The sequence below is a fragment of the Lepisma saccharinum genome, chromosome 21 (genome assembly GCF_977018435.1).
Source record: "Lepisma saccharinum chromosome 21, izLepSacc3.1, whole genome shotgun sequence".
Lineage (NCBI taxonomy): Eukaryota > Metazoa > Arthropoda > Insecta > Zygentoma > Lepismatidae > Lepisma > Lepisma saccharinum.
The window spans coordinates 49,276,768-49,288,256 of NC_139249.1; the positions used below are offsets into that span (position 1 = coordinate 49,276,768).

Below are 11,489 nucleotides of genomic sequence, written 5' to 3' on the forward strand. Positions count from 1 at the left end.
CACCCATTTTGAGAATTCCAATTGACAGTACATATTTTTGAACAGACTCTAAAATTGTACTTGGGTGGCTAGCACCATCCCCACTTGATGGAAAACCTTCGTAGGTAACCGTATCGCACAGATCCAGGAACTTTCTGTGATTAACCAATGGCATCATGTCACATCTAAGTGGAATCCAGCAGATTTGATAACAAGGTGAGTAGAACCAAGAGCCCACAAGGATTCGGAAATTTGGTGGAATGGACCTACATGATTAAAATAAGATACTTGGCCATTAGATGTTATGGAAAATAGTGAACTAGAAGAATGCATAACAGAACAAAGGAAGATGGCTACATCAATGTTTAGCAAGATACATGCAACAGAGGCAGATTTCATGCTGAGATTTTCCACATTACAGAGATTGCTTCGTGTAGTAGCAATATGCTACAGATTCATTTACAATGTTAACCCGCGATCGCTCGCGCTATTAGATAAAATCTAGCAATTGCAAAACTTTTGTTATTTCTAGATTGTTACTGGAGGTAACAATGCGTTAAGGCTAAAATGCCTCCTTCCATGTCTCTACTTGTCAACACTGTAGCAAATGTTATTGAAATTGAAAGCGAAACCTTATACTAGCAGCTTTGATCCTAGCCGAGTGCATTGTTAGATTTTTTCTAAAATGCAAGTTACACTGATAAACAATGAAATACTCCTTTAAATAAAACTAAGTGATCTTTATGTATTCAGATGTGCTGATAACGAATATCGCATCCGTTTTCCTGTATCACCTAAAGTTTTTGCAGAACACCCACATTTTATAGTTTTATGGTTTCAGATCTCCGCACCCTGCTCCGCATACGGCTTAACGTTTGGTTCCTAGCAAATGTATAAGAACCTTTTAGCCACCTTGTGTGTTTATGACTGGCACTTAATATTTCGAGGAGAAAACATCTGGCAGTAGAGTAATTTCCTGTTTCTCTGTTAAAATTTGTTCTTTTGTGGGTTAGTCGAGTCTTAAGTTCCTTTCCGATAACTTCGCGAGTAGGCTTCGCGAGTACTCATACTTTATGTTTGTGTAGTATGTTCGTGAAATTGTGAATGTAATATTGTGTATAGTGAAGTGAAGTGTAAGTTGTATTTTAACAAAACGATCAGAGCATTCATAATTGTTTTTCTAAAGAAATTCATTATAACTCAATTAATGAGTTCGCCATGTCACGCAAATGTGTGAATAACCCGAACTTGTTTTGTTATGTTTGCGGGGAATTTACTCCGAAGTCGCAGAGAAATACTATCACTCCTATAGTGAGAAAAGCATACTAGTTGTATTTTGGAAGTAAAGTAGACGAGGGAAAAAGCTGGGCACCAGGTAAAATTTGTTGTAAATGTTCGCGAACTTTACGTGGTTGGCTTAATGGCACTCACAAATCAATGCCCTTCGGAAACCCTGTAATATGGACGGAACAGAAAGATCATACTACGGATTGTTACTTCTGTTTAACAAACATAGTGGGATATAGTTCTAAATCAAAACATTCTATATTTTATCCTGATGTTCCTTCAGCCAAGAAACCTATGAGTCATGATTTTATACCAATTCCTAAGTCTCCTAAAGAATGGACAGTGGATGAAACAGAACCAAGACGTGCTTCTCCAGATGACGAACCTGGACCCTCATATTCAAACACCGATCAAAATTTTCCTGATCCAAATATACCTCACTTTATTTCCCAATCCGAACTAAATGATCTATCTAGTCAGAGACCTGAACCTTTCTAAAGTTCAAGCGGAATTATTAGGTTCTCATCTCCGAGGGTGGAATTTATTACAAGATGGTGTTAAGGTGTCATATCGGAAACGCCAACAATCACTGACACATTTTTTCTGTTAGTAATGAGTTAACTTACTGCAATGATGTAGAAGGCCTTCTGCAAGAACTTGGAAGGAGTCGCAACCCAAACGAGTGGAGACTATTTTTAGATTCATCTAAGAATAGTTTAAAAGTAGTATTGTTGCATAATGGGAATATATACCCATCAGTACCCCTTGCCTATTCTTCCACCATGAAGGAAACGTATGAAAATATGGATACAATATTAAAAGTGATAAATTATGAAAAATATGGTTGGCAGATATGCGGAGACCTCAAAATGATTGGTATACTGTTAGGCATGCAGTCTGGGTTTACAAAATTTTGTTGCTTTCTTTACGAAAGATTTTGTTACCACCGTTGCATATAAAGTTAGGGCTGATGAAAAATTTTGTTAAGGCTTTGGATAAACACGGTGAGGGTTTTGGGTACTTGAGAAAAACATTTCCTAAACTCAGTGATAGTAAGTTAAAAGAAGGCATATTTATTGGGCCGCAAATCCGTGAGATCATTCATGACGACAACTTTGTGGAATTGCTAACAGAAAAAGAGAAATGCGCATGGTTAGCTTTCAGACAAGTATGCTGTAATTTTCTTGGAAATGTGAAATCTGACAACTACAAGAAACTTGTTAAGAACTTGTTGAAGTGTTATCAGTGCATGGGGTGCAATATGTCCTTGAATATTCACTTTTTACATTCGCATTTGGACTTTTTCCACCCTAACTTGGGTGCAGTTAGTGACGAATGCGGCCAGAGATTTCACCAGGATATTTCTGCCATGGAGAAACGATATGCAGGAAAATCGGTACAGAACATGTTAGCAGACTACTGTTGGAACCTCAAGGAAGAGGTTTCTGGTGGCAATTACAAACGGCAGAGTTCAAGAAAGAAATTTTGAAAATGTGAGTAAAAATGTGTTTTTTTCCCCTTTTTTGCATAAAATTTCTTAATTGAACAGTCAAAATCGGTCCTATATATATTTTTTATTTTTTTTATATTTCATAGTTATTCACTTCAATATTTAAATCTTATTTCATGAGCAAACAAACAAAAATAATTTCAAATTTCGATGTATTATTACAAAGAGAATTAAATTTTTATTAAAAACAAAATATGAAAATCCAAGGAAAACGATAGGTGATACAGCATTTCTACTTTCAGATTTGGATTCAGCGGGGTCGAATTATAAATAATCACCTATTTTCGTTCAAAGGAGCAAAAAAAAGTTTGAATTTGTTCATCAGTGTTATCGCGTCACATTTCCAGCAAATGATTGTACAACAGTTTTCCTTTGGGAAATACCGCTTTCATTTATTATTCCGTCTGTGTACAGTGTAGTGGAAAGGTGCATTGGTTCTTCCAATCTGATGGTTGTTGTTTTTCGCATTGTGTTATTGAAGAGAATAGCAGTAAAATGTCTGACAAACAAACTAAACAGTACATGATGTGGCTGGAAGAAGAAGACACAGATGAAGTGGACATTGGACCTCAAGACACAGGTTGGGAAACCAATACAGACGGTCCATCAGAACATGAGGAAGTGCATACCGAGACAGAACAGTCAGTTAGTGATTCTGATGATTCTGTGACAGTTTCAAGACATGTGAATCGTGATACGTATCGAGGCAAAGATGGTTCAACAATATGGTTCAAGCAAAAAGCCCCACCAAGTCAAATCGCCAGACAGAATATTGTCACACAGTTACCAGGTGTGATAGGTGGGGCCAAGAATTTGAAGTCAATTCTAGACTGTTGGAAACTGTTCTTTCCGGATTCTCTAATCACACGTATTGTCCAATACACAAACATAAACCTCAAGGAAATGGCGCCTTCCTACTCACATAATACATGGGACTGCCCTCTAACTGATTTTGAAGAAATTTGAGCATTCCCAGGAGTACTATATCTTGCTGGAGTAAAGAAGTCACAGCACCTAAATACAGATGAGTTGTGGGCCACAGATGGAACTGCACCAGACTTTTTCATTGCGTCAATGAGCAAACGAAGATTTCACACTCTTCTCCAAGCTGTTAGGTTTGATGATATCACTACACGAGCACAAAGGAAGCAAGAAGACAACCTATCTCCAATTAGAGAAATATTCGATGACTTTGTTAGTGTCTGCATGAATAGTTACAGGCCAAGTCCTTACACTATCATTGATGAGATGTTAGAAGCATTCAAAGGACGATGCAAGTTCAGACAATACATTGCAATAAACCTGCAAAATATGGCATAAAAATATATGCACTCTGTGATGCTAGAACATTCTACACTCTAAATATGGAAATTTATGCAGGAAAACAACCATCTGGGCCTTACCAAGTACCCAATGATGCACAAAACGTGGTATTGCGATTAATATGTCCAATTGACAACAGCGGAAGGAATGTGACCATGGACAATTATTTTACCTCCATACCTCTAGCTAATGAACTGTACACCAACCACAGGTTGACACTAGTAGGAACTCTTCGATTGAATAAAAGAGAAATTCCACCGGAATTTTTATCTGTCAAGGAAAGGCTTGGAAACAGCAGCATGTTTGCGTTTGGAGAGAAACCATCTAATAATTGTCTCCTCTGCTCTTATGTGCCAAAGAAGAAACAGAAAAAAAAATGTTATGATGATTTCCACCATGCATAATGACGACGGGATTGATCCTGACTCTGGAGAGGCAAAAAAGCCAGAAGTGATTACTTTCTACAATCTCACAAAAGGAGAAGTGGATGTTGTAGATCGTCTGAAATCTGAATATTCTGTTTCAAGAATAAGCAATCGCTGGCCTCTCACAATATTTTTCAGCCTTCTCAACATTGGAGTAATAAATGCTCAGATAATTTACAAAACAAATACAGGCGACTTGTTGGCTCGTAGAAAATTTGTTACGCAACTTAGTATGATGCTTACAAAACAACATATGATGAGACGGATGTCAGTTCCAAATGTATCACTTCGTCTGAAGGAGAAAATAAAAAGTATTGCAAGCATTGAAAGTCTGCCGAAAACTGAGAGAACTCTTGAATCAGAGGAAAAGTCCTGATGTGCCTATTGTCCCAAAAGAAAGAATCGATTCACATATCATTCATGTAGTAAGTGTTCCTCCCCAATATGTAAAGAACATACAGAAACAACTGTTTATTTTTGTCGTGAATGTGCTGCAAAAGAAGTTGACTCTGAATCTGATTAGAAACATCCTCAATTATAAAACATTTTGAATTTGAATTTATATCAATAATAAATTGTATTTTAATGTGCTTATTTGCATTAATGTTTTAAATATTCATAAAGAAGAATGCTGTAACAATGTAAAATGATTTCAATGTTTAATAAAACATGTTTGATAAAATATATTTTGCAAATATTAAGTGATAACTGAAAAAAAACAAGTTGTTAGAAAAATCTAACACGCGTGACACATGAAGGCGCGAGCGATCGTGGGTTAAGGATCCTGCTTCGAAGAGAACAGGAAACTTTTCTTATGTTGAATTACGTGCAGTACTAATGAAATGTATCTTAATTATGCAACGCATTTCATTTCCACAAGAAATTCATGACTTAGAAGAAGGAAAACAAGTATCAAAAAATAGTCCTATCAAGGATCTTCATCCATTTATTGATGACAGACAGCTGTTACGAGTTGGTGGAAGACTCGAAAATTCAGAATTGCCATATGAGAGCAAATATCAATTAATTTTGCCTACCAAACATCATCTGACGCAACTCATAATTGAATCAGAACATCGTCGTTTATTACATGCAGGGCCTCAATTGTTGATAAGCTCTTTAAGACAGGAATACTGGATTCCACATATCAGACAAACAGTCAGATCTGTCTTGCATAAATGCTTAATATGTTTTAAGTTGCAAGCCAAGGCGCCACATCAACTCATGGGACAATTGCCAAGCCCAAGAGTCACACCAGTCCATTTTTAAATACAGCAATAGATTATGCTGGTCCTTGCATCCTAAGAACAAACAGAAGAAGCAGAATCACTACCAAGGGATATGTAGCTATATTTGTGTGCATGGCTACTAAGGCAATGCATGAAGCAGATATTTAATTAACATCAGAAGCATTTATCACTGCTCTACGCAGATTTGTTTCTAGGAGAGGAAAATGTCAAAACATATACAGTGACAATGGGACTAATTTTGTTGGAGCTAATAGAGAACTGAGAGAGTTCAGTCAACTCTTCAAAGCAGAACTACTAAAAGGTGGACTTGAAGATTTTGCAATAAAAGATGGAATCAACTGGCACTTCATTCCTGCTAATGCACCCCACTTTGCAGGATTGTGCGAAGCTGCTGTAAAGTCTATGAAATATCACTTTAAGAGGATAGTGGGAAATGCTACTTTGACATATGAAGAGCTTGCAACATTGTTAACGCAAATTGAACCATGCCTCAATTCTCGACCCCTGACCTCAATATCTGATAATCCCAGTGACACCTTTTATTTAACACCTGGTCACTTTCTTATAGGGTCACCTCTCATGTCCATACCTGAGCCTGATTTAACTAACTTGCCCCAAAACAGTCTTTCTAGATGGCAACATATTCAGCAATTACAACAACATTTTTGGAAGAGATGGTCGAAGGATTATCTCCATGAACTACAACAGCGCCGTAAATGGACGGCTTCAACAGAAAATCTTCAACCAGACATGGTGGTTCTGGTCAAAAAAGACAACGCACCTCCACTTACATGGAAGACAGCAGTAGTGGAAGAGACGTTTCCTGGTAAAGACGGTGCAGTGCGTGTGGCAAATATTAGATCAAAAACTGGTTTTACTAAAAGACCAGTGAACAAATAGATTCCCTTACCTAATGACAATTGAATTAGCAAATCTGTTGATTGGAATTTATCCAATCAAGAGGGGGAATATGTATAGGAATGTGCTTCATTTATTCTTGTTTTCATTATATGGTTTAGATATGTGAGTTAAATTATTTTTGTAGTCCAAGTATCAGCTGATTTGCATGGGTACCAAGGAGAGAGAACGGTTAGCGAGTGAGAAGCAACATGGCACGAATCGCGGTGACATGCAGCTGGATATTACCAAGAACGGTCGTCGTCTGATGTGATCAGTATTGCTTTTCAGTTATTATCCAATGTAGTGCTTTACAGGTAGAATATAGATATCTTAAAAGAACCAGCGTGTGCTTTTGTGATTCTGTTTTCTTTCGAGAATCAACGCAACTCCATACACTTACTATTGAGTGTTTATGTATAAACATGTAGATAATGTTTACTGTAATTGAATCATAGATTTGATGTTAACAAAATATAAGCTAACTGAACATAAGCTAATTAAAATACTATATACCCTAACCCAAATTTATTTCAGATTCATTGTGGTACTAAAATTAGTTATTGACATAGAATTAAAAATCTACATAAGGTGTTTGGACAATGCTATTTTAAATGAATGTGACTGAATTACTGGAACTAAAATGAAAAGTTATTAAAATAATTTATACAAGAGATGCACAAGTAAGCTTATAATAAAGTGTTTCAAATGAGTGCTTCATGCAATTATATTGATAAATCTTCATCTTGACCAGGCAGACCTTTGAAAGTAATATTAGAAAAACTTTTTAAAAAAATGCATTATAAACATTACAGATTAAAAAACAGTACTAATGATTTGCACAGTAATATCTTACCTTATACTTATACCCCCTTTACATTTGCATTAAAACAAGAAAATGAGAGATGAGGTGTAATGCAATATCTTTCATGAAAAAGTATACGAGCGAGCTTGTAATCAAGTGAATCCCAACTTTCATTACAAACTTAAGTTTTGAAAAGGGTATTCTAGTTTACATTAATTCATGATTTGTTCAAGAACATTGCTCATAGTTCTGATAAAGTATATTATGCATAGATTTTGGTCATTTCATGTATTTGCGTACTAACTTATGCATAATTTTAAATATAAAAAGTATTCCATTGATCATAATCTGTAGCAGTGTGACTGGAAAATTGTTAAACTTTAGATAAGCTCACAGTAGGTATATATTTACAAATATTTATATATTATAAATAATGTAAATATGTACTGTATCTTACCTTTCTTTTGTTGACTGAATTGGCAAATTGGCTTTGTCTTTTTTTATTTTTTTATAAATGTATATTTGGTTGTAGCTTTGCTGCTATGCACCAGTTACATTTATTTTACATTTCATAATTTTACAATTTCATAATTTTACAATTTCCTAATTTTATAATATAATATTTTCTCTCACAATATAGTTGGTAAGTACATATATTATTTTCTTTGTTGGGTTCCTCAAAAGTGTTGACAAGGCGTATGGGACATTATATCCTGCTTCTTTTAGGTCTCTAAAGAAAATTTTTATGTTAATAACAATGTACCAGTCTACATAGTAATCAGCTGTTATCGATCCAGGGAGTGTAAGACTTACACTGAATCAGTGGCGATCACTACCCTCTTGAGGTTTTTCTCCTGTATATACAACAATGCTTGACGAATAGAAAACGCTTCTGCCGTGAATATTGAAAATTCTGCTGGTAATGGGTAGATTTTGTATTCCATTAGATTAATGCAATATATTGCAGCTCCAGTGTTACCAGTTGCAGACTTTGATGCGTCTGTATATATTATGTAAAAATCTTCATGCACTACAGAATGTACATATTCCATGAATATGTTATTCACCATACTTGGCATTTGTCGTGGTTAAAATAGCTTGTAACGAGTTTAAAGAGCCAGGCATTTTATTTCTTTTGTATAGTTAATTTGTATATCTATGGAAACGGTTAACTCGCAAGCATTATTATTATACACCAACAATGCATTAATCTAAATTGTTTAAAACATGTTAAAAAATTCATGCCAACATGGATTGATTTCGTCATTGTCTAGGCAGTGGCGCAAACTAATGGGAGCGTGGGGCTCCAGCCTATTCAATAATTGGTCTATTATTATTATTAGACTGCATATTGAAATACCTAAACCACATGCTTCCTATTCAATGCCTGCCTTATTATGGACACCTACTCGATTAGTCATCTCTTCACGCAATGTGGGCTAAAGACATTTTCCTTTTTTCTTTTTTTTTTATGTTTGAAGTTGTTCAATAATGACCCAGAAAAGACTTAATCACATTACTATTTTAAATATGCATAAATATGGTAACTAGAGCAGAATCTATAAACATAATATCAAGTTTTCCATCACCATGTTTATTCTCTTCGTTCTACCCAGCACTTGAAGTGGAAAATGTTATCTAAGACGATGCGGTTATCTGAGGGGTGCTTGTATAGTTTAACATGGTGGCAATAAGACAGGTCGGAGGAAGGTTTTGCAAACGTTTTGCCAGCTGAGGAGATGTTTCCCTCACTTTGACCACTGGTTCTACCCAATGAGAGCTTCAAAATTGAAATAAAATGCTGAACAAGCTGCTGACTATTTCTCCATCAGCACACACCATAAATCCATTCCTTAAAAATGCATCCTGCAAGAGAATATTGAATAAACATAGTGCTTGACAATTTGCCTATCAATACTTCTGGAACCCACTGCATCATAAATACTTTCTCAAAGGAGATTTTCATAGTAAACACAGGTCAAGTACCATAGGTGGATGTAGAATTTTTCTTCTGGAAGGAGCAGAGAATCTATACCGTAAGCATATGATAAGATGTAAAACTGGAAATAATGTGCCGATTATATGACATTAAAAACAGTACATACATATGTGTAAACCTAATCTGTGCATGTGTTCGTTTTTTGTGTTTGCATGTACTTATTGGGTATATATTTCACAACAAGACAATTACAAGGGTTCCTGTTTGTAGGTCCAATTTGTACTCAGATAAGCTAATTGGGACTGGATCTTCAGTAGTCAGATAAGCTAATTGGGACTGGATCTTCAAAGTGGAAATCAAACCATTCTGAAATGTACCTCCACTGGTGTTAGATTTTACGTGAGTTGGCACCTGGAAATATTGTCTACTATGTATTCTGGGTAATAGCCTGTGCAGTAGTAGTCTTTTTTGTTCTATGCTGTGTTATTTTTTCACTACTCAGGCAAAAAGTATGAAGGTTGTCTTTTTTTTTTAGTGTGTTGTGCTCATGTTCTTGAAAATACAGTCAAAAGGATATTTTGCAGCGAATCTTTTATTTCTTGATCCAACATTTATTGGCGACCGTGACAGGATGTGTCTTTTCTTTCTGTGTTGGACCAGAGGAAAAAGTAAGTGCAAATATCGGAAAAAATGTCAACGGACAGTGATCGTCTCAAGAAAAGTCATGCGGTTGCTAGGTCAGCTTTCACACGTGTTTCAGAGAAGATTGCAAATGAGTTAGCGATGCAAACTCCGGACAGGAATGTTATTCAAGCAAATATCCAGTTGCTTGAAAATAAGGCAAGTGATCTGCATGCCACTGACATAACTGTTTTTGATTTGATGTTGGAATTGGGTGCAGAGAAAGAACAGTCATTGTCAGATGATTATCAGTGTTTGTTCAACAACCGACATATTGAAATGTCAAACTATTTGAAATTGTCGTAAGGAAACTGCTGTCAATGCGAGTCTTTTTTGGAAGTGAAGAATCGAAGATTCAAGTTACCTAAAATCGAACTGAATAAGTTTGGAGGGGACTTGAAAAAGTGGTTACATTTTTGGGGACAATTCAAGAAGATCAATGAAGATGATACAATCCCTGCAGAGGACAAATTCCACTATTTGATACAAGCAACAATTGAAGGTTCTCGTGCACGCCAGCTTGTGAACAGTTTTCCACCAACAAAATAAAATTACCCGAAAGTTGTGCAGTCCATGAAATTACATTTTGGTTGCAATGATATGCTCGTGGAAGTGTACGTACATGAACTGCTAAAATTGGTGTTACAAAAGGTGTTGAACCGCCAAGAAAAAAATTGCTTGAGCACTTTGTATGACACACTGGAGTCCCAACTTCGAGCATTAGAATCGATGGGTGTTACCAGCAACAAATATGCAGCAACGCTGTTTCCATTGGTGGAGTCCAGCCTCCCAGAGGATTTGATGCGTGTGTGGCAGAGAAGAACATTGTCTGCTGCTGAGGAAAATAATGAGACCGGAAGACCGCAGTCCTTGATGTCATTCCTGCGAGCTGGAGTGGAAGGAGAAGAATGAATCAACCCTGCAACAGCTGGGTTTGAATTGGATGGTGCAGCAGTGAAAGTTCGGAAGAAAGGGTGTTCTCCACTGCATCAACCTATTATCCCCAGTGCGACAGATTTGTTGAGTGTCAGTGGTGGTAGGGAAAAAAGTTGTGTGTTCTGTGGTGGTAAGTACAGTTCATATGATTGCTTTAAAGCCCAGAAAATATCTCTCTCTGAAAGACAGAAGGTTCTAAAAGATAAAAAGCATTGTTTTGCATGTTTAAAATTTGGTCATTTTTTGAAGAAGTGCAAGGCCAATTTGAAATGTATTGTTTGCAAGAAAAAGCATTTTGTATTGATGTGTCCTAATATTTCAGACAAAGATAATGATTCTGACCATTATTCTGAAGGCAAAGAATCAAACACTGTGGTAAACAATACACTGATAAACCAACTTGAAAATCCACATGTATTCATGCAGACATTAGTAGTGGATTTGAAAGGTAACTACA

General features: G+C 36.2%; 1 protein-coding gene across 1 annotated transcript; it reads left to right on the top strand.

Annotated features, from left to right (window-relative positions):
• Nucleotides 1–3,850: 3,850 nt before the first annotated feature.
• On the top strand, nt 3,851–6,674 carry LOC146004171 (uncharacterized). The gene is made up of 2 exons (XM_083142838.1): nt 3,851–4,026; nt 5,969–6,674. The coding sequence occupies exons 1-2, from the start codon at nt 3,851–3,853 to the stop codon at nt 6,672–6,674; spliced, it is 882 nt and encodes a 293-aa protein (XP_082998964.1).
• The last annotated feature ends 4,815 nt before the right edge of the window (nt 6,675–11,489 follow it).

Bases quoted from the DNA above. Each gene is read 5' to 3' on its own strand.
- LOC146004171 (XM_083142838.1), top strand. From the start codon at position 3,851: ATGAGCAAACGAAGATTTCACACTCTTCTCCAAGCTGTTAGGTTTGAT. The intron at 4,027-5,968 runs GTTAGAAGCATT...ATTTGTTTCTAG, and splicing joins TACACTATCATTGATGAGAT to GAGAGGAAAATGTCAAAACA.